Genomic DNA, 24,200 nt, shown 5'->3' with positions numbered 1-24,200 from the left:
GTATGAGCTTTAGCACCAAAATATTTTGTTATATTTAACCATCATCTTATAACTTTTTGACTAGATAGATTATTGTACTAGTTCCAAAATTAGAATACATTTGCTGGCAATTTAGAAACTTTGTTCCTGGAAATCAGAGATTTAATGCTAATAGGTACAAACTGAGAAGACAATGAATTACATGGTAGAAAACATACAGCAACTTCTGACTGATTTATGAGCAAACTCAGCTTATTCATCTTTGTATTGCCAGGGCTGGGGATACAGATGCTTATTAAATATTGGTTCACCAAAATCACCATAATATATTTAGGTAAACTCTCAGTTTACTAAGGCCTGAATAAAACAAACCACAATTCTGAAAGTTATATTTTTCCAGTTAATTCAGAAATGCAGCTACATCAATCAGCACATCTCAGTAAAAGGTATTTCATTTTAAAACTCTGGGAAAATTTAGGCAAAGCATTTGCCAAAGATCTTAGAGCTAGTGCAAAATCATTTTTAATTGTCCTATATTGATGGACTGGTTACATGAAATATGTGATCACTAATATTTTAATGTTTTGTTGCTATTTATTATTTTTACTTATGCATTCTTAATTCACAGATATAAAAATAAATATTAAAGTTGGTGCAAACGTAATTGTGGTTTTTGCATTGTTGAAATTTGCCGTTTGATATTGGAATATGTTCTTAAATAAAAGTGGTTATGTTATACATCATTTTAAAGAGCATTTCTCGCTTTATATTTTCTTGTTAATAACTTATTACTTGCTGTTTATGTTTATTTTAGACTATGGAAATGATGTTAGACAAAAAACAAATGTGAGTAATTTTCTTATTCGAGTTCAAAATGGGTCAAAAAGCAGTGGAGACAACTTGCAACATCAACGCATCTGGCCCAGGAACTGCTAATGAACATGCAGTGCAGTGAAGGTTCAAAAAGTTTTGCAAAGGAGATGAGAGCCTTGAAGAGGAGTGGTATAGTGGCTGGCCATAGGAAGTAGACAACAACCAATTGAGAGCAATGATCGAAGCTGATCCTCTTACAACTACACAAGAAGTTGCAGAAGAACTCACCGTCAACCATTCAGCATTTGAAGCAAATTAGAAAGCTCAATAAGACCAGGCATGGTGGCTCATACCTGTAATCTCAGCACTTTGGGAGGCCGAGGTGGGTGGATCACCTAAGGTCAGGAGTTCGAGACCACCCTGGCCAATATTGTGTAACCCTGTCTCTACTAAAGATACAAAAATTAGCCAGGCATGGTGGCACACGCCTGTAGTCCCAGAACTTGGGAGACTGAGGCAGGAGAATTGCTTGAACCCGAGAGGCAGAGATTGCAGTGAGCCCAGACTGAGCCATGACACTCCAGCCTGGGCAACAAAGAGACTCTATCTCAAAAACAAAACAAAACAAACAAATAACTAAATAAACCCCCAAAAGCTCAATAAGTAGGTGCCTCATGAGCTGAGCAAAAACTTTAAAAATCATCGTTTTGAAGCGTCGTCTTCCCTTATTCTATGCAACAACGAACCATTTCTCGATCAGATTGTGTGACGAAAAGTGGGCGACGACTAGCCTCATGACTGGACCGAGAAGAAGCTCCAAAGCACTTCCCAAAGTCAAACTTGCACTAAAAAAAAGATCATAGTCACTGTTTCCTGGTCTGCTGCCATTCTGATCCATGACAGCTTTTTGAATCCTGGTGAAATAATTACATCTGAGAATTATGCTCAGCAAATCAATGAGATGCACCAAAAACTGCAACACCTATAGCCAGCATTGGTCAACAGAAAGGGCCCAGGTCTTCTCCATGACAACGCCCAACCACATGTCACATAACCAATGCTTCAAAAGTTGAATGAACTGGGCTACAAGTTTTGCCTCATCCATCACATTCACCTGACCTCTCACCAACTGACTGCCACTTCCTCAAGCATCTCAACAACTTTTTGCAGGGAAAATGCTTCCACAGGCAAGGCAGGATGCAGAAAATGCTTTCTAAGAGTTCGTAGAATTCCAAAGCATGGATTTTTATACTACAGGAATAAAAAAACTTAATTCTCATTGGCAAAAATGTGTTGATCGTAATGGTTTCTATTTTTATTCATAAAGATGTGTTTGAGCCTAGTTATAATGATTTAAAACTCATGGTCTGAAACCACAATTACTTTTACATCAACCTAATATGTTAGGAACAAAATAAGAAAGGTTAAAAGAAATATGCTTATTTTTCTTTATTATTATAGCCATAATCTTTTTAAAGTCAAATATATTTTATGTAGTTAAGAATTAGAAATTAAAAATAAAAATATTTAGCAATAGAAAATAATCATTAAATATAAAAAAATATATCTAATTTTCTCGACATTAAATCCTAGTTCTTCCTTCTTGCATACATAAGACTCCATAGCCCAAAAAATGTGACCAGACTGTATGGTTAAAAAGGTGGACAAGGCTGTAATGTGAGTATGCCAGACTGGGTCCCAGTTAGAGCTTTCTCAACATTTTAGAGATGCTAATTGCAGTTAAATGCATTACTTACAGCCTAATATAAATGCGGTGGGATCATTAGCTGAAATGGCCACACTTCGGAGACAGCCTGATATTGACTAGACATTTGCTTCAAATATGAAAATAAGTATTTCTAAATCACATAAACTATAATTCCCTACATAATAAATTTGTCAGTTGTTTATAATGCATTCTTAATACACTTAGGTGCTGATAACTTGCACCCATACACTAATCATGAGATAACTCTGAGACTTGAGGATGATCTGATCTGTTCAGGCTATCATTCTATCTCTAGAATATAAACGCCAAATAACATGTCAAATCTGACATTCAAAATCTTGGGTTTTTTTTTTTTTTTTTTGTGACAGTCTCACCCTGTTGCCCATGCTGGAGTGTAGTGGTGTGATCTCGGCTCACTGCAACCTCTGCCTCCCTAGTTCAAGTGACTCTCTGGCCTCAGCCTCCCAAGTAGTCGTGTGCCACCATGCCTGGCTAATATTTTCTATTGTTTTAGTAGAGACGGGGTTTCACCATGTTGCTCAGGCTGGTCTCGGACTCTTGACCTCAGGTGATCCACCTGCCTCGGTCTCCAAAGTGCTGGGATTACAGGCATGAGCCACTGCACCTGGCCTGAGTTTCAAAATCTTGAGTAAGTATTTTCAGTAGGTCCTCTCCAACAAGAGTCATTGTGGAAATCACGTTTCTAGCTTTGCAAATTCCTCTCTTCGAAGAAATATTTCCCAGCCAGAAGATTAATGAACATCATAACTTCCTAACAATCCTATCTTGTCTTTCCCTAATCAAGCTTATAAGCTTTACTCCAAGAAGCTTTTACTTATATTCTGGGGCTAACCATAGCTACATAGAGAGATAATTTGTTTAAGCTAAGATGCTGACTGAAGATCATACAAAGCAATAGAACTTAAGCACCATGAAAGTTTCCTGAGAAAGGGCCTGTCCACCTTATTCTATCCAATATTATGAACAGGCATCTGGCAGATACTAGCAGTAAAAACACTAAAAAAAAGAAAAAAAATTAATTGTTTAATAAATGAAACCAAAGTTATTTATTTATTTATTTTTTGAGATGGAGTCTCGCTCTGTTGCCCAGGTTCGAGTGCAGTGGTACAATCTTGGTTCATTGCAACCTCCACCTCTTGGATGCAAATGATTCTCCTGCCTCAGCCTCCTGTATAGCTCAGACTACAGGGAAGCGCCACGATGCAATTTTTTGCATTTTTAGTAGAGATGGGGTTTCACCATGTTGGCCAGGCTGGTCTCGAACTCCTAACCTCAGGTGATCCACCCACCTTGGCCTCCCAAAGTGCTGGAATTACAGGCATGAGCCACCACACCCAGCTGAAACCCAAGTTATAAAACACTTCATTTCAAAGAACTGGTATGTAATTATACACTTTTTCAAAAACGTGAAAAATGACCGGGTGCAGTGGCTCACGACTGTAATCACAGCACTTTGGGAGGCCGAGATGGGTGGGTCACTTGAGGTCAGGAGTTCAAGACCAGCCTGGCCAACATGACGAAACCCTGTCTCTAGTAAATATACAAAAAAAAAACTTAGCCAAGCATAGTGGTGTATGCCTATAGTTCCAGCTATTTGAGTGGCTGAGCCAGGAGAATTGTCTGAACCCAGGAGGCAGAGGTTGCAGCGAGCCAAGATCACACCACTGCACTTCACCCTGGGCAACAGAGTGAGACTCCATCTAAAAAAAAAAGTAAAAAACAAATCGTAACTCAATGTATAAGAAAAATAAATTACTTCATATTTAGATTTGTTTTCTAAGTTACATAATATATGGCTTCAAAAATAATCCCTTTTGCTACATTAAACTGGGAACATAGTTATAAAGTCTCTATTCCTTACTAATAAAGTATGTTCTAATGTTTTACAGTCGTGGTTCAAGAAGAAAAAATGATAATCTAATACAACAAATTTAAAACAAAACAACTGAAAATACATTATTAAACATTCATAGTTTAGGGTGCTTCTAGAATTAGTGTTGCCTATCTTCAATAACTAGATGGACTAATGATTATGTTACACCTGTGCTAAACTATATCTACAGATCTGATTTTGACTTGAAATAGTCTCTATAAATTAGCCAGGCATGGTGGCACATGCCTGTAATCCCAGCTACTTGGAAGGCTGAGGCAGGAGAATCACCTGAACCTGGGAGGCAGAGGTTGTGATGAGCTGAGCTCGCACCATTGCTCTCCAGCCTGGGTGACAGAGTGAGACTCTGTTTTATTTAAAAAAAAAAAAAAAAAAAAAAAAAAAAAGGAAAGAGTCTTTATAAGATTTCTACAAATTTCTCTGTAAAATTTCTATAAATTTCACCATACCTTCAAATTACTTAGAGAATATCTAGTGTTTTGTACTTTTAAGGAAACTGTTTCACTCACGTGTGTCAATCACTTGGGCCACATAAACTTCAAAGACAATAAAAAATTATGTAGCAACCATCATTTACATCATAATTGGTAGTTTATAAAATACATCCAATTTGGTTTTCATTACAACTCTGAAATAAGTAACACGGGGATTATGATTTCCAGTTTGCAATATGAAAAGCTATAAGCCAGTGAGTGGGGCAGCTATGGCTTCAAGTCAAGCTTTCTAAAAACCATGCTCTTCCATTGAAGACTTTCTACTATACCATCTATATTTCTTCCCTCCCTTATCTGACAATATAGATGAGATAATTAATGATAAATAATAATATCCTCAATCCATACAGTGAAGCAGCTCCAAAAGATTAGGTGACTGGACAGGGTTATATAGAGAGCTACTTAGCTACCTGGATTAAAATAGAAACAGGGTATTTTTTATTCTCAGTGCACTTAAAAAATATATACTAATTCATAAGATGTCTCTGCAAATAGTTCTGGAGAAATGTATGGCCTTATTAACCTCTATCTAAAGTAGGGTCTCTTGACTTATTCCCTATCTCAGGCTGTTTATTTCTTCATAATTCTTATTGTGTCTGCAGTTACTTATTTTCTGCTTGTCCCCTAAAATGTAAGTTCCACAAGTATAGAAGCGTCATCTGTACACTTCATTACTGGGTTCCCGAAATCTAGTATAGTACCTCACACACAGTAGAATACATGTTGGATAAATGCTAAAAGATACATTTTAAAATTTCAAAATTCAGCAAATTAGTTATTTTTAGAGGATGAAAGCCAGGGTAATACTGGTAAAGGCCACTTCATCAAATAAATACTTTGGTGCCCTATTCAAAGGACTATTAAATTTATGGAAAAAGAGGCTAGAAGCCAAAATTTTAAGTTAGTATACAGTCAAGTATACATCTTAAGGTCAAAATCATTTTTCCTTTACTATATTGATTTTCTATAGGAATTATAATCAAGACTTGATTATAGCACCATAGGGAAACTGCTATAATTATAAGAATCATTTTCTCCCTGCAGGATTATTTGCTAGTCTACTTGTCATTAAAACAATAAGAAAATGTTATGTAAATACTGCCAATAAACATTATGTGCATTAAAAATTGTTTTCCAAGGAACATAACAGTTGAATAAATAACTAGAAAAAAAAGCAAACTTTCATTTTTTCCTACTAAAAACTGAATTTAATTTTAAATAGATGATTCCACTTAAAATTATTTATATTGTAATTTTTTACAGTTAAAAATATACCAATTTTACATCATTATATATACAAAATAACTGTTAAAATAGCCATAAATCTCCTAAACATCATCAGAATTTAGAAAGAAAAATTGGAAACTCCCAAATGACAATTTAGTAAAACTTTAGCTTTTTCCACTTTCATCCCTTGCCCTACAATGAAGAAAACAATGCAAGTATATGAATGTCTTCTCATAGAATTGAAATCGCATGTTGAAGAAGTAGGTTAACAATAACAATTACCAGTCATAAAGCTTATTTCTGAAAATCTCTCCTAAAAACAAAATGTCACTTATGTTTGCAGAGTACTTTTACAGTTATTATGAAAAGTCCAAAATATCTTAATATGAGTTAGGACCAAAATTATCCTATATTACAATAAAGAAACCAAGTCATCAAGCAAACAGATTAGTAAGTTACATCCATTTTCTTACACATCCTTAAGTGGCAAGTATAAAAACAAACAAACAAAAAACCCCCAAAAAACCCTCAATACCTTGCTACACAGAGAAGAAATCTGCTCCAACAGCAACACAGAATTCTGTTTGGTACTGTTTGTCAATCCTCTGTACTAAGGAGTTAAAGAAATGATGTAATGGTACCTGTGAAACAATGTACTCCTTAAAATAAGTTTCATTATTTCAATTCTTCCACAGTTGCTTAAATTCATTTATTAAAAAATTTAACTATAGCCGTTAACAATTACTCCTTTCCCTAAGGATAATTATTTTTCCAATTATTTGTTTAATTCTGAAAATGCCAAAAATTTGTTTAATTATTTGTTTAATTCTGGATTGAATGAGGCAGAGTGGTGTCCACTGAAATGCCCACTAAAATATCTGATTGTATGGAAATGAGAATTTGAAAATGAGGATGACAAAAGAATAGAAGGGAAGGTGCTGGTGTGAGAGGCCCTCAGAGAAGAAATGGCCAACATTTTGTGACTAATTTACTAATTGTTGAATTTTATCTTCATAGCTTGCCCCTCTATAATGGGAGATAAGTCTTATTTAGCATTATTGTTTAAATGCTAAGAAACAGTGCTACTATAAAGAGCACTACTATAAACTATAAGAACAAGAAATTTATAAAAACTGTAGCTTCTAAATAAAAATTCAAAAACACTAGGCTAGTGTTTCATTTCTTTTTATACAAAATGAAATACACCTAAGAACAGAACATTTTGTATAAAAGAAATTGTATTTCTTTTTATTATACAATTATACAATACAAATTGGATTTCTTTTTATACAAAATGTTCTGTTCTTAGGTGTATTTCTAAACATTCTTATATATTTTTAAAAGAGAGTTTAAAATATGTTGAATATATTTGCAGATACATATGATACCATTTATATTTACTTAAATACATAAAATGATATATCAGCTGACTGATTCTTATGTTTCTTCATGGTGATGGCAGGAGAAACATTTAAACATTTTTTGAGTATGTAAATTACTTTTTTTTTTTTTCCCACAGATTCCTAACATTTCTCCCTCCTCTCTACACTATATACCAGGAAGTCCTCTGCCTATTCTAAAAGCATAAATACAGTATTTGAGGGAAGATTTTTTTTTCCCAAGTTGTAGAACTTTTGTTAACGTAATGGTAGTAAAAAGTATACTGAATATTATGTAAAAACATGGTCAAACATCTAAATGTTGGGTGGTACCATGAAAACAGTTTACAGTACACTTTGCAAACCTTTTTGATGCAGAAACTTTTTCCAAGTGACATTTTATCTGGAAACCCAATATTTAGGGCACAAGAGGTGCTGCTCTGGTTGCAGTAGGAGGGGGCCAAGAGCCATGCCCACTCAACTTATCTTTCAATCCCATTATCCGGAGAACCGAGTCCTCGACTTTCCTTGGAAGATGGTTTGAAAACCATTGGTCTAAGGCAAGAATCTAATGTAAGATAAATATGTCAAACATCTTCTGCCCAATAAGCTGCTAATAGATGAGGACGGAGAAAAGAAGGATTAATAATAGATTATATCTGAAAGTAACATCTACAGTCATACTGCCAGGTAGAATGCTGGCTAAATGGTTCTCAACAGTAATGTACAATGGATAAAAATTTTTTAAAACTACCTATTATACCTTTTACTACAATGTACATTACCATTCCAACTACATGAACCTGAACTCCTCTTCCTCTATGAAAATGGCTCATCTCATGTTATCTCAACTAGTGACACCAGTTTCAACATAGGGAATCAACTACACTCTCTGGCCTTCTCACTTTCTCAGCATGTAATAAATAAATCATGATATCATGTTGATTTTACATCTTTAACACATTGTGTACTTTTCCTGGCTCTCCATTCCAAATGCCACTTGTTTAGTTCGAGCTTTGCTCAGGTTTCCAAAATCCTACCAGCATGATCTAAAATTTACTTCTCATTAAGCTACTGTCTGGCTTATAATCCTTGTATGATTCCTCATTATCTTTCGGATAGAATTTAACCCCAATCATGATATGTAAGGTCTTTTAGGACCTGATTAATCTGAAAAGCCTCTCCAATCTGATTACTTAGTAACTGCCCTCAACACCCCCAAACCAAAAAACGACTACTCTTTAGAGATTCTAGACTACAAACAGTTTTCAGCTGGGTAAGGTTCTCCTATGCCTTAGTAAATGTTATCTTTTCTGCAGCAAGGAATTTTCAATAAGAAAATAATGAGTATTTTGATTTAGGCTGACATAATCCAAAGTCATTCATCTGACAATATTGAGTGCTTACTACATGCTATGATATATTGCAGTTACAGACTTCTTCAGCAGAAACATATTGAGTAAAACATAGAAGTCATGGAGATGTATTCCTGGATTTCAGGAAAAGGGAAATTATTTCCCAAAAGCATTAAAATTATAAAAAAAATAGTACAGTTAACAAAAGCACATAAAATATATACATGGTGATGTCTGGGCAGTGGGTGGGAAGGACAAAGTTTCAGTTAATGCTAGACTAGGTGTCAGAGTATATTAGTCCTATGCTCAAGCAGAGAACATTATAACTGCATTAAAGAAACAAGGCTCAATCACTTCTGTATTATTTCCACAGCTCTAGCCATAGAAAAGTCTCAACAATACTGAAAAAAAATAAAAATGCTTGCATAGGGAGGAAGATTTCTGATAAAATAGGTATAGGATCCAGGAGGTGGGAAAAGCAAGAACTTCCTTCCCCAGCAACTCCAACAATAAGGAGTCCCGCAGCCTACTTGAACATCAACATTAAAACAATGAATATAATGAAAAATATATATCTAACATGTATATTTACCCGACAATACCAGAACATTCTACCTGACACAGAAAAGGTAATCTAAAATGAACATGTAAATGAAAGGATACAACTCAAATTCAATGTCCGACATATAGCAGGAGGGTAGATCTGATAATTTTATCATCTGCACAAATTCTAAAGCAGGGCCATAATAATGGAAAACCTAGAAAAGAAATTAAAATTGTGTAATATTTAAATACCATAAACGAAAGTAAACAAATTAGTGAGTAAGGGTTTAAAACTTTAAAATGGATCTTAAAAAGAAACTTTTTACACATTATGCATGCCTAGTATGTAATCCTATATTCTGTAGCAGACCAGAATTTCTTCAATTTCAATTCTACCTTTCAGGGTAGAGAAACAGACATGGAGATCACTTAGTAACCAGGAAGAGCTTTCACAGGAGAAAATAAGTATGGGAGGAGGTAAGCAACAGAGGACAACAGTTCTCAACTTTTGCTGTTTATCTTCAACAAGACAGACAGGTGATACAATAGGCTATAGCGCTGAAGAAACAAATTAGCAACCTACCTCTGCAGGTGGAATCTGTAGACTAAAAAAGTGAAAGAAAAGACACTCCAGGATGAACTTAGGTTGAGTGGTACAGTGACATTAAAAAAAAAAAAAAAAAAAAAAAATTCTAGCAAAAAGACTAAATAAATTACAGAGATAGTGAAGTCAGCATGTGCCAATTAACATAGAAAGCTCCATTCAGAAAAAATAAAATTTCAGTACTATATTTCTTGGGTAAAGCCTAAAACTAAATTAGAATTTGTTATTGAAGGGCTGCTATTTCAATAGTTGGAGCCATGTGCTTCACATGAAAGGCAAAGAAAAGAGCACACTTCTTGAAGAAGTTACACAAAGTTTTAGACTTGTAAAAAGCAGAGTAATTTCACCATATATGATTATGTGTGTATATATCTATAAACATATGTATCTATACAGTGTGTGTGTCTATACATATACAGAGAGAGAATATGAAGTTTACATTATTGAAGAAGTTGTACCCACAAAGATTCTCTTCAACAGTAGCAAAAATTTGGATACATTATTCATACTTGAAGAAAAGTTGAGGTCATGAATCTTTCTATTCTAATCTTTAGAAAAGAATTTAATATTCCCGTGAAAGATGGCCACAGTTACTTAAACAAATATGGAGAAATGAGTTCAAATCAGAAATTATACTCTCTGTTTGTACCACCCTTTGATTAGAAAATATTAACCATCAATTTGACATCTTTTTAACTTCATGACCACTGATTTCCACATTCTTAAATTAGTTCTTTTAAAGTGAATTCTAAGATACCTTCATATAAATATCTTTTTATGTTATTTTTCTAATTTTAACAAGCCAACTAAACCTTTTCCTAATTATTATATTTTATAATTACTTGCATTTTAAGAACAAATGTATAGAAGATATGGGGCAAGAACTGATACTTCTTATACTGTACGCTAAGCATATGTCAGGTACTATGTCAGATATTAAACTCTTACCTCATATAATCCTCATAACTTTGTAAGATACGTGTGTTACTATTGCCTCCACTTCACAAATGGGTTAATCAATCTACCCAAGGTTATAAACAACAACTTATAGGTGGCACAGTCAGGTTCCAAACCCATGTTTACCTAACACCAAAACACACCACTTCTCACTACATCATATTCTCTCCAAACTGAGTCTTAGAAAGGTCACACAGTAAAGTCCAAACCAAAGGTGGTTTCAGAACTATACTCATTTAGTATCATTACATATCTTTAAACATCTAAAACAATGACAATATCACCAAAATTTAATGCTGATGACACAGTATAACTGAAGTACTTAATCATATTAAAAACTATGCTAGTGAGCACACTTAAGCACATATATTAATAATATTAATTCAAGATTCAAACATATTTTATAGGAACAAAAATACACATGAATGATCACACAAAAAAATTAAACACAATTACCTTTGGCAAAATATTCTTATCCTTTGATGGTATTATCTTTTTGGCAAGGAAGTCAGTATTTAAGTTAGATGTACTAAAATTCTGAGGTGTGACTCCCTTTAAACAAAATTCAGGAAAACTAATTTCAAATCCAAACTGAAAAGAGACCAAGAAAACACAGTTACAAGTATCATGAATAATGCTATAAGATTAATACATCTTATTACAATGTAAAAGTTGAGGGGAAACCCATGTATAAATTTATTTTTGAGTCCTCAGCTCAAAAGTGTGCTTCTTACATTTAGGTATACATCCTATTTTAACTTACACATCAATTTTTCAGTTTTTCATGAAAAGCTCTCATTGGCTCTTTACCAGCTGGCAAGAGTATGTCAAGCTCATTCTACGCAGCCACAGGACCAAACAACCTCCTTTGCATTGTTCAATATCTGGCTTCCTACCAGTCTGTAAGTTATGCAAAGACAGAAGCTGTCTGTCTTGTTCCTTTTGTTGTTTTTTTTTTTTTCTTTTTTGGCTTTGAGACGGAGTTTCACTCTTGTGGCCCAGGGTGGAGTACAGCGGCACGATCTTGCCTAACTGTAATCTCCACCTCCTTGGTTCAAGTGATTCTCCTGCCTCAGCCTCCTGAGTAGTTGGGATTATAGGGAACTGCCACCATGCTCGGCTAATTTTTAGTATTTTTAGTAGAGACAGGGTTTCACCATGTTGGCCAGGCTGGTCTTGAACTCCTGACCTTGGGTGATCCACTCACCTCGGCTTCCCAAAGTGCTGGGATTACAGGCGTGAGCCACCGCACCTGGCTCTATCTTATGCCTTACTAGATCCTTAGTACAGTGTCTCACATAGTTTGTCTTTGATAAATGCTGCTGATAAGATCAATTACTGCAGAAGTAGTAATAGCAAGGATGCTAATAATAGTAATGGTAGCCACAGCAACAGTGATAGCTAACGCTTACTGAGTGGTTACTCTGTGCTTTGAATAATTTAATCTTCACAAAAACCTATGAGATAGGAACTATTATCATCATCTTACAGACAAAGACAAATGCAGCACCAAGAGGCTAAGCATTACACATCAGGCTACGTTGAACTAGAAAGAAAAAAGAGTTGGGATTTGATTGTAGGCAATATAACTCTAGAATCGATGTCCTTAATCACCATAATGCCTCTTGACTAAAAAGTTGTTTTCTATCAAAAAAAAGTGATTTCAAGTTTTAAATGCTTGTATTACGTGGATGTTGTATTATGTGGACTCTTCTAATCCTGAATTTCTATGAAGTTTCTATTTCATTTTGACATCTCTTACTATGAAAGAATGTTTGTAGGTTTTGTAAGTCATGTCCATTTTGAAATAAGTGTTCATAGTAATTTATGTATTTAATTTATGGACATTTAATTTCCTATTCAAGAGAATAAAAGAATCTCATGAAAATAACTCTGCCATTATCTTTCTTGTATGTAAACATGCAGTTTCAGAAAACATACAAAAGCAATTCTAGCAAACTGTATCTTCCACTCTTCCACTTGGCTATGTAGGGTTTTTTGTTGTTTATTGGGGTTTTGAGACGGAGTCTTGTTCTGTCGCCCAGGCTGGAGTGCAGTGGCACGATCTCAGCTCACTCCAACCTCCGCCTCCCGGGTTCACACCATTCTCCTGCCTCAGCCTCCCGAGTAGCTGGCACTACAGGCGCCTGCTACCACACCCAGCTAATTTTTTGTATTTTTAGTAGAGATGGGATTTCACCGTGTTAGCCAGGATGGTCTTGATCTCCTGATCTCGTGATGTGTTCGCCTTGGCATCCCAAAGTGCTGCGATTACAGGCGTGAGCCACCCACCGCACCCAGCCTATGTGGGGCTTTTTTTGTTTATATCAAAACACTTGCAGAGAGAGTTCACCTGCAGATTTAACCTTTCTGAGATCAGGATGAACAAACATGCAAATCAACAAGACAAATCCAGCCACAATGATTCCTGTTGTCTAATCAGAGATTTTATTAAACCATTACTAAGGGTGAATTAAAAAAGAAAAAAATGTGTAGTAATTAGTGTAGTAAAACTTTAGAGGAACTCAAAAGCCTACTCATGCTCCCATGCTACCCTACACAAACATTAAGAAACTTTCTTAGTTAGTTTTGCCTATTTACAAAAACACATAAATTACTATGAACACTTATTTCAAAATGGACTACAACTTACAAAACCCACAAACATTCTTTCATAGTAAGAGACATCAAAATGATATAGAAACTTCATAGAAATTCAGGATTAGAAGAGTCCACCTAATAGAACATTTTCATCTTACAATTGAGAAATCTGGGGTCCAGTAAGGTTAAAAAAATTTGTTCAAAATCTGAGGGCTGGTTAGTAAACAGCAAAGATCACCTAAGGTAGTATTATGGGAAGACAATATGCTCTAAGCAATTTTTCTAGTAGTTTACACATGCAATAAAATACAGCAATTTGGATAAACAACATGAACTCGATTAATGTCAAATTCTATGGTTTAAAAGAACGTTATATTCTGGAAGCAGCACTCAAAACATAATCACATTATTATGACTAAATTAAAGTAAATTAAAATCAAATAAAAATTCAGTTCATCAGTGGAACTACTCACATATAAAGTGCTCAGTAGTAATAAGTGGTTTGTAGGCTACTGTATTAGCATAGATATAGAACATTTCCATTATTGCAGAAAGTCTACTTAGATAGTACTAGTCTAGAATATCTTTATAAGGTACATTTTCGTTAAGATTTATTTAAATATCTGTGTTGTAAATAAAATTGAAAGGCCCGCTTGGCAAACTGTGAATAATCCATTTACCTTTCTTTCCCATATCTGTATTTTTCCCCTCCATAATTCCTTTGAGTCAATAACATTTCTGAGATCTTCTAAAGATACAACATTAGCAGAAAGGTATTCTGCAATTTTCTGACAGTTTCTATAAAAAAAAAGATTGCAACAATTAAATACAGGGTTTTACATTTCACTGATTTAATCATTATAGTCAACTACAAGCCTAAGAGGCAAAATTGCAAAATTTATATTGCTGTATTTTTCCTACTAATATGAAACACCCATTAAGTTAGTCTCTAAGTGAATTGCTGTCACATGTTCATTTAGTCCCAACATCCTCACAAATTTAGAGTAATTATCTTTAGTACTAAGGATGAAGAAAGACTTTCCTCTTACTATTGGCTTAAAGGTGTCAGATATACACACACACAGGCACAATGTCACCTCCTTATCTTCAAAAAGAGAACTGCTCTCCTATATTGTCCCCATACAGCTTTGTATGGAATTCTGTAACAGCACTTATCACAGACTATCTTGACTGTTAGCATTCCTGTTTCTCGCTGCACTTCAATGAAAAAGATCATGTCTTCTCACTTTCTTAACTTACCAGCATCTATTGCTATACTTGCCATAAAGGTATTGCTCAATAAACATTCATTGAATGAAAACAAATCATGAAGTTATTAAATCCAATTGAATGCTTATTTAAGGGTCAAAATTGTGATATACAATTAATCCTTGCTAAAATATCATAAAACACAACAGTGTATATTTATTCCTACATTGGCACATAACAGAAAACCAAATACAACATGACAAATCCAGTGTATCTATGTTCAAAAGCATACAGTGTGCTTATAGAATTAATCCTCAGTAATGGTTGTAAAACAGCATCAATATTTACTAAACACTTCAATATTTCAGAAACATAAATACAAAATATGAAACATCTAGATTCTTCTCAATACACAAATGTGCAATCATGGTATAACATAAAATCTTATCTTGTCACATTAAAATAATTTTCAAATGCTGAGTCTGAAAACAGAATAGTATGTTAATTGTGAAAACAGACAATGCAACACAGACAATAATCAAATATGAACAAAGAAGCTTACATTTCACAATGATTTCCTGCTATAGTGATCTTTGCTGAATACCATTCTCTCAAATGTTTTAATGCTCCTACAGTAGGTAAACAGTCTTTCAATTTAGGAGGATCTTTATCAGAAGGCAATAGTATTATATCTACCATTGCTCTACCTAGAAAGAGAAAAAGGCATTTTTGTAATTTTTAAAAAGTTAGATCTGAAATGTCTCAAAATAGTACCCTGAACAACTGAATTTTATGTTTATTTAGAAAACTGAATTTTATATTTATTTAGAAGACAAAGGAAGATTTTAGTTTTAATTTCTGAAATTCTTCAAAACAATATACGTCCTTAGGAATTCAAACTTTTTAAATGTTCATCATTTGATTTATAGCCATGTTATCTTGAAATAGCTAGCATATACTAGAAAACAATAAACTATATCATAACTACCTGCCAATTCTGCAGCAGTGGCTAATTACACACATTGCTCTTAAGATCATCAATGCTATTGTACTCAACAGAGAAAAACAAACCTGTGCAATTTCATTATATTTTTCTAAACATAATTTTGTTATCCAAAAGAGAATGAATTAGTGCAAAACTGTAATGTTCAAATAAATGATGTCTCTTTTATAAAGGACAATAAAACACTCAGAAAACCAATTACACTGACATCATCATTGGATCCTGAGAAACAATAACTTCACAAAACTTTAAATTTTATAAAATTATAAATTTCCTGAAGGACTACAAAAATCAAAATGAAACAAACTGGAGCTAAATTTGATAATCAAAGTATTCTAATTTGCCAAGACAACTATGTAATATTTCAGTGCATCCTTTGAACTCAACACATTTCATTTTAAAAGTTGATATGTCGGTCAACTCATTCAGTTATTTTTCTATGTGGGGCTTTTTGTACTAATATATGATCTCCTTGAATACAGAGATCAGACTGACTATAAGCTATAAGCTTCTTTATGTTAATCACAGATGCTCTATTCATCATGGTACACCTGGCTCCTAGTACAAATATTTACTTAATAATGACCCTCAATAAACAAAGTATTCAGAAAAGAATACTCTTCAAAGGATTTGTGGATGCCAACTGTACCAAATATTACATGACAGCTACTTGATTAACACAAAGGAAAAAAGAAAAAAACAGTTTTAGGAATACTATGATACAGTATTTCACAAAGTATTGTTTCCACTATGGGAAAAAAATATATAAAAAAAAGCTGAAGAAACGCCTTCTTTTATGGTATGACATTCCATTTGATAATGCATATAGTAACTTCACCATAAAAGAATGTTATCCAAATTATCAAGGTTAAATAATCTCTTTTTTAAAGAGCTATTTATAGGATTAGTCTTCTACAGAACATACTCTGAAAAACAACAGTCTGTAGTAGATTCTTCTTCAGTAATAACTAAATAAACAGAGATAATTATTTAATTTTTGCCTAACTAAATGAAAACAATGAAAAGAACTGCTACATCTCAGTAATGTACTCTAATGGAGTACATTCTGTATCAACTTCAATTGTAAATTGTTTTGCAATTTTTAATTTAAAGATTAAAGTGAGAACACTAACATAAAGAATGAATTTATCACTTATTCATAAAAAGTGTAATAAGATAAGATACAAATTATTGGAAGTAGTCATAAAATATTACCAGGAGCAGGAAGCTTGTCTGATAACTGATGCAAATTTTCTGCAGCTTCTTCATAGAGACTAAAATAAAAGGGTAAGTTAGGGAAAAAAAAACCCACAAATACATTTATATATAATCATAATAGGTACTATTAACTAAAAAGATTGTTGCACAGACACAAACAGGTTAGATGTATAATCTCATTTTATCTTTGTGACAATTCCAGGAGGTACTACTATAATACCATTATTATCTCCACTTTAAATAACTTGCCTAAAGTTACATAATTAGTATGTACAGAAGCTAGGATTCAAACTCTGAGTACAAGTTCTTACCCACACCCCAAAAACAAACAAACAAAGGGAATAAAACTCCCTAAATTATAACTAGCATATTAAATATAAATCATAACAAACCAAACATTTTTTTGGAATCTTTTATTTATTTATTTATTTTTGGTTTTGGGGATTTTTTTGAGACAGGGTCTCACTCTGTCACCCAGTCTGGAGTGCAGTGGCATGATCACAGCTCACTGCAGTCTCAATCCTACAGGCTCAGGTGATCCTCCCACCTCAGCCTCCTGCATAGCTGGGATTGTTGGGACTACAGGCACATGCCACCATGCCTGGCTAATTTTTTTATTTATTGTAGATACAGGGTTCTGCCATGGTACCCAGGCTGGTCCCAAACTCCTGGGCTCAAGTCATCCACCTGCCTCAGCCTCCCAAAGTGCTGGCATTACAGGCATGAGCCACTGCACCCACCCACTTTTCTGAATCTTAAAAATAAGAAAATGCTAAGTGTTTAATAAAAAAGGACATGATTTATTTAACAGTCTTGACTAAAGAATATGATGCCCTCCTCAGATCCTTCAAAATGGATTAGTTTTATCTATATGATACAATTTTTTATTATATAGCATAAAGGTACTTAAATCCTTTATTATAAACCCACCATCATCTTAGAAACTTAAGGCATCTTACATAAACTCTAGTTTTCAAGCTCCCTCTTGTGGAAATAATTATTAGGTCACTTATCAGAAACGTTTATACTTTAACAGTGGTAGGAAAACATATGGGATGATACGAGTTTTTAAGGGTAAATGAAAGCACCTGAGAAATCACCTAAAAGTACTTCAATACTTTACGGATGAGAAAACAAAGGACCAGAGAAGTTACATGACCGGCCTAAGATTGTGTAAATAAAGTCTACCTCCTTGGTTCAGTGATATTTCTCTGGTTCTGAAAGGTCTCCTTTTATTAATCAGAACAAACAAATATGATCTGGAAAAAGGAAAATGAAATTTTTTAAGTCTACAACTACTTACAGATATAATATGTGACCACTACAATAAGAGCAGTTTTGTCATGAAATGTCATGAAAGACTAAAATAAGAGGTATTAATTATAAGAGGAGGGATATTTCAAGAAAGAGAAAAATTACTATCACAACTTACGTCACCTGGATCAACTTACATATTGTACCACAATTCAAAAAAACCTAAACGTGAACTCAATCATGTATATATAATCCTCACAAACTCTTTATGGATTTTAAAAGGTACCTGAAATGCTGCAAATACACATAAATTAAAGAAGTCACATATTTCGGCCTCAAATAGCAAAATGAAAATGATACTTTGGTATGAATGCTAGCTATTAACATTAAACAACATTTCTATTTAAACTTTTAAAATACATTATTGGCCAGGCACGGTGGCTCACAGCTGTACTCCCAGCACTTTGGGAGGTCAAGGCAGGCAGTTTGCTTGAACTCAGGAATTTGAGACCAGTCTGAGCAACATGGCGAAATAATATCTCTAAAAAAAAAAAAAATACAAAAATTAGCTGGGTGTGGTGGTGCACACCTGTAGTTCCAGCTACTCTGGAAGCTGAGGTCAGAGGATCGCTTGAGCCCAGAAAGTCAAGGCTGCAGGCAGCCATGACTGCAACACTGCACTGCAGCCTGGGTGACAGAGCAAGACCCTGTTTCAAAAATAAAATATTAAAAATAAAATATTAGGCAGAATTTATCTTCAAGAAAGTAACATGCCAATTAAAATACGACTTTTTATGATTCTTGACATTATGTAAGCTTAAGAAACATGCATTTTAAAGAATGTTATTCAAATAAAAGGCCCAAATTGCCTTATGTCTTCCAAAGTGAAGAGTTGAAAATTTCAATTAACTAGAATTTCTTCAGTAAAGATGCTAAAATATATAATCTTCATTCTCATGGATTAAAATAACTGTCTAATATTAAGTATTTTAATGATAATCCAAAAACCATATAAGCATACTCAGCCAAGGATAATGATTCCCTGCTATTACTATCTTCTTCTTCAAAACACTCAACAGCACTCAAGCATTCTTCGATATTTGTTTGAAGAACATCTTCAATTTTATCTTTTTCTGTATCGAAAGGTATCTCTTGCCAATCAGAACTACAAAACTAATAAATCAAAAGATTGTATTAAATAATGGATCATGAAATTATTTATATTAGTAAAGACATTCACTAATAGCTATTTTTTAATTTATATTACCTGATAAAATCCATATATTGCCTGCACTGCAAAGAACCACTTCTTGGAACCAGGTATACCACCCACTGAACAGGCTTAAAAATAAAATCACACTTATTATTAGAAAGGCACACCATAAATAAGCAGATGACACAGCACATATACTGTACTTAGAGACCATCATTTTGAAACATATTACATAATTATCCAACATATATATGTGGATCTTTTAAAAATCTCTGCTAAAAATTGAAATAGAATAATCTACCTCAAGAGCAAAATTCTTTACTCACAATAAATACTTGGCTTTCGTTTTTCACAATTCAAAATCCATATTATTATTTTTTATTATTTTAATCATCATTTCACACGGATTACAATCTACCATAAAGATGTTGAAAATACAGCTACTCAATTACCACTGAGTAACACAAAACCATGTAAGTCATTTTAGTGAAAACAATTCCTTCTCCAAAGACCATGCAGGTTGGTTCAGCCCAACTAGAGACAGAGGCGTTAAAGAGCAACCCCAGCCTAAATATAAGGAAGATGCTCTTCTTGGAGAACAGATAGGAGGATATAAAATTAAGGGTCACCCCAGGGTATGTGTCAAGGAGTCATAAAGAATTTAGAGCTGTGTATAGAAATTGGACTCAAAAAAGGAAGAAGTAAAGTAGTAACTGAGGCTTAACTAATGGAGGAAGCGAGGTAAGATGCTAAATTCTTATTACCACTTTCTTCCAACAATCTCAGCAGAAGACTCCTACCACCTTAACAAAATAGAAACTATCAGGTAATAATTCCAATAACATCCTCTCAGGAAACATACAACTCAACTTGCACTCCCATTAAGTCTTTCCTCTTTCCTCCCCTTTAATGTGTAAGAGGCACTGTCCTTCCAATTCAATGTTACCGGCCAAACCTCCCGAGACCACTGATTCTATTATCTAGCCCACTGATTATCTTTCCTGCATTTCACTCTGCTCCCTTTTGTCTGTTCTTTGTCATTGCCATTTAAATACACACAAGTGTTTCTCAAAGTATTTCTTTTTTTAAAAAGGGGTCCCTTTAAATTCATCTCCACTTCACTTTCTTAGCTCTTCCTCAAAGATAAACTTCTGAAGGTGCTGTCCACACCTGACTGTCTCCATTTCCTCATCAACTTTTCCACTTCCTTCCACATGCATTTCAATCTAATCTGTTTTTTGTCTCCAATATGCCACTGAAAGAACACTCATCAAAGTCACCAATAACTGACTTGTTACTAAATCTAGCAGTTTTTAGTGCTGTTGTTATTTGACCTCTCAGCATAAGAGAAAAATAAAAGATGACAGATTTGACTACTTTCTCTTTAAAACACTTGGCTTCTGTGGCACCCATCTTTCTGGCTCCTCCTTATTCTTTTTAAAAACTGGTGTTCAGTTCTTCTAAATACTGGGATTCAGTTTGAGACTTTCTATTCTTCCTACTATCCATAAGCAATCCCATCATTTCTCACGGCTTCACCTGACATCTATACATTAGTTCTATACTTTGTATTAACTGGTGCAAAATAATTGCTTTTTTTGCCATTGTTTTTGCAACAACCGAATATCTCCAGCCCTCTCCTACATTTTTAGTTCCAGACACACGTATCCAACTTTTATAAAACATTTTTACTTTTTTATTTTTACATTATAAACATGTAAAACATTTTTACATTTTTACTTTTTACTTTGACATCTTACAGGCAACTATTAACAGGTTCCAAATTGAACATGTCATATTCCTTCCAAATCTGGTTCTCCTTTCTCACTAAATGCCACCATCATGCTGTTACCCATGCCAGAAACCTAATGTCACCCTTGATTCTTTTCTCATCCTTCCCTTCTTCTACATCATACCAATTCAACGCCAAGGTAGGTGACTTCCACCCCCATAATTTCCTTCAGATCTACCCATTTTCCTCCACCCTGGCTGCCTCTCCCATTCCTCATTTGGTCTTCTACAGAATTCCCCTATACAGAAATAGCTATACTTTTCTCTAATCCATCTACTATACTTCAGGGAGAATACTTCAAAAGCACAGATCTGATCATGTCTCCTCCTTAATTAACACTTTTAATGGCTACTGATTACCATTAGGAAAAAATCCAAACACCTCGAAACTATTTACAAAATCCTCCAAATAGCCATGCCTACCTCTCCACCCTTATCCCAATTATAATCATATTGTACTTTCCATCCCTCAAACTTGCCATATTACTGAAATCAAAAATCCTAGTATGCAGGAAATTCAGTGCAGGCAGTTTCTATTCTCATGGCTCTGATATGCACAAGTTCCAGTTACTATAGCTTAAATAACACCAGTTCCCCAACAACCTGGTTTAAATTTCAGTTACCATAGTATATTAATTAACTATAACTGCATAGTTTAAGACTTCATTGCAAGCTTCTCAGGCTACAAAACCACTGTATACATAAAAGATGTGTGTCATGATCAGTAACCAATCATGTTGCTGCTTTTAAAGTATGTCACTGAATGGTCACTGCACAAGTGCCAGTCAGTTCACACACAGGTAGCAAAGGATGTAATTGTGTTGCCTCCCGGTTTCCCAGTGTAAATCCATGTGATATTTTAGAAAAGTGGATAAATGGATGAGGGAATTTTTAAAAAAGAGAGAGATAAAGAAACACCAAAGAAATAAAAAGTGCTAACACTGAAAGCGATCTTCAAACTAATGTAAATATAATTCTAAAAATAGCTGCTGTGACAAACACCTTTTGATGAAAAAGGTGGAGATGTCCCAGAGAAAATGATGCTAGCAAAAACCTTAACATTAAAGGAACTCAGATATATTTCACAATAGTGAAAGTCCAGGTTGGGCACAGTGGCTCATATCTGTAATCCCAGCACTTTGCGAGGCCAACACAGGTGGATTACTTGAGCTCAGGTGTTCAAGACCAGCCTGGGCAACATAATGAAACCCTGCCTCTACCAAAAGTTAAAAAATTAGCCAGGTGTGGTGGCTCATGCCTACAGTCCCTGGTACTCAGGAGGCTAAGGTAGGAGGATCACTTGAGCTGGAGAGGTTGAGGCTGCAGTAAACCATGATTGGGTCACTGGACTCCAGCCTGAGCAACGAAATGGGACCCTGTCTCAAAAAAAGAAAAAAAAAATTGAAGAATAAAACATTGGAAGTTGACACAACTGGAATATGATAATTTGCCAATAAAAGAAAAGATGTTCATTCTGTATCGTAAGTTACGTGATGATGCGAAGGTGGCAAGCACTGTTCAAACTACTCTTGATAAGGCTTTTACAAGGAAATAAAACACTTTAATTCTCAATGTTTCTAAGGTTTTAAATTATAGTGTACAAAATAAATTTTATTTTTACTATTTTTTTGTTTCCATAAAATTTTGTAACAGTAAGAGAATTTTTAATGTTTTGACAAAAGATATTAAAGGTCATGGGACAATTCTAATTTTTCTCATTGATTATTATATTAAGATTGCTTTGCACAATCAATTATAAAGTACCACACTACCATGCAAAACAAGGACCGTGTGTATAAGAAACTCCTAAATACACAAGCGGAAAGTAAAATTTATCATGAGAACCCCTAGAATACTCCCAAGAGCTCTTTTACATATACATCTGAGGTGCAAATGAAAGAAAATCTTTCCTGCAATAATAGTAGTATTGACTAAAATTATACCAACTTGAAAATTAACGAGTACTACTAGGCCTTGGAAAACAGGCTAGGGCAACATATACATATTAGAAATCATTCCCCAACGGTATTAGCTGACACCAAGAGACAAGAGGTTCTCTAATGAAAGAAGAGAAAGGTGCAGATTGTACAGTCACAGGAACTACAAGTTTATCAAAAGGAGCAGACCCTTCCTTGCATCAACAGAAACTTCCTTCAGTTTTTAGATATTGGTCTGTTTTGGCATCTCCATTTTCAGAACATTTAAAGGACATTCTCCAGTAAAGGACAAGAAGAGGGAATAAAAGAAAAGGTAACTATCAAAGTCAGTAAATGCATTTGTATAATGCCAATAGAAGCTAAAGGAGGAAAGATTTTTACAAAGTAAGGGTTGGTCAAAAAAGCAAAATACTTCAAAAAGTCAAAGCAGATAAGAACTGATTGTGTTTAGTAATTATTAAATACTGTTAAGAGAATCAGTAACAGCTAAGAACAGAAATAAATAAATGGTAAGGAAATCAGTGTTGAAGCATTATTTATATATTTTTACTTAGGATAAAACCATCCTCATAAGGCCACATTCCCCTTACTTATACAGAACTAAGATAGGCAAGAAAATTTCATAAAAGGTGCAAAACTCAAGCTGAGAACCTAGAATACATTTCATAACTTTATTATACTCAAGCGTCAAGAAGAAAGGAGTAATCTATTTTTCAGTTTTGTACTCCTTTAGTTACCTCTGTAACTCAGTGCCTTGTACACAGTAAAGAAGTATTTCCTTGTATTCCTTAGGGTCCAAAATAATTAAGTTAATTTCCAGTACAAATGCTGTGCCAGAGAAAAGAGGAGATTATTATACTTGCCAGGGAAAGTACTATCTTCTGGATTAATTGAAGCACTAATGTTTCTTTTCAAGAGGTGATAAACATTTGCTGCTGTGAAATCTGAAAAAGAAAAGACAGAATAAGTCAAAGGGCTCCAG

At 34.2% G+C, this 24,200-nt stretch overlaps 1 protein-coding gene across 3 annotated transcripts in view; it reads right to left on the bottom strand.

Moving 5' to 3' along the window:
- The window catches only part of MTBP (MDM2 binding protein), a 78,312-nt gene that overhangs the window by 53,103 nt on the left and 1,009 nt on the right, over window positions 1-24,200 (bottom strand). For 2 of the 3 annotated variants that reach the window (XM_023224685.1, XM_023224676.1), the window contains exons 2-10: window positions 24,082-24,162; window positions 19,545-19,618; window positions 19,299-19,450; window positions 17,021-17,079; window positions 15,365-15,509; window positions 14,274-14,391; window positions 11,449-11,583; window positions 9,552-9,646; window positions 6,690-6,759 (exon numbers count right to left, since the gene is read on the bottom strand). In XM_023224685.1, coding sequence (XP_023080453.1) covers window positions 6,690-6,759; window positions 9,552-9,646; window positions 11,449-11,583; window positions 14,274-14,391; window positions 15,365-15,509; window positions 17,021-17,079; window positions 19,299-19,450; window positions 19,545-19,618; window positions 24,082-24,162 — 929 coding nt within the window. The remainder of the gene's footprint in view (window positions 1-6,689; window positions 6,760-9,551; window positions 9,647-11,448; window positions 11,584-14,273; window positions 14,392-15,364; window positions 15,510-17,020; window positions 17,080-19,298; window positions 19,451-19,544; window positions 19,619-24,081; window positions 24,163-24,200) is intronic. The other variant, XM_023224692.1, reaches the window with a different exon arrangement.

This window comes from Piliocolobus tephrosceles, chromosome 7 (genome assembly GCF_002776525.5).
Source record: "Piliocolobus tephrosceles isolate RC106 chromosome 7, ASM277652v3, whole genome shotgun sequence".
Classification (NCBI taxonomy): domain Eukaryota; kingdom Metazoa; phylum Chordata; class Mammalia; order Primates; family Cercopithecidae; genus Piliocolobus; species Piliocolobus tephrosceles.
This window is presented reverse-complemented; position numbering and strand designations above follow the sequence as displayed.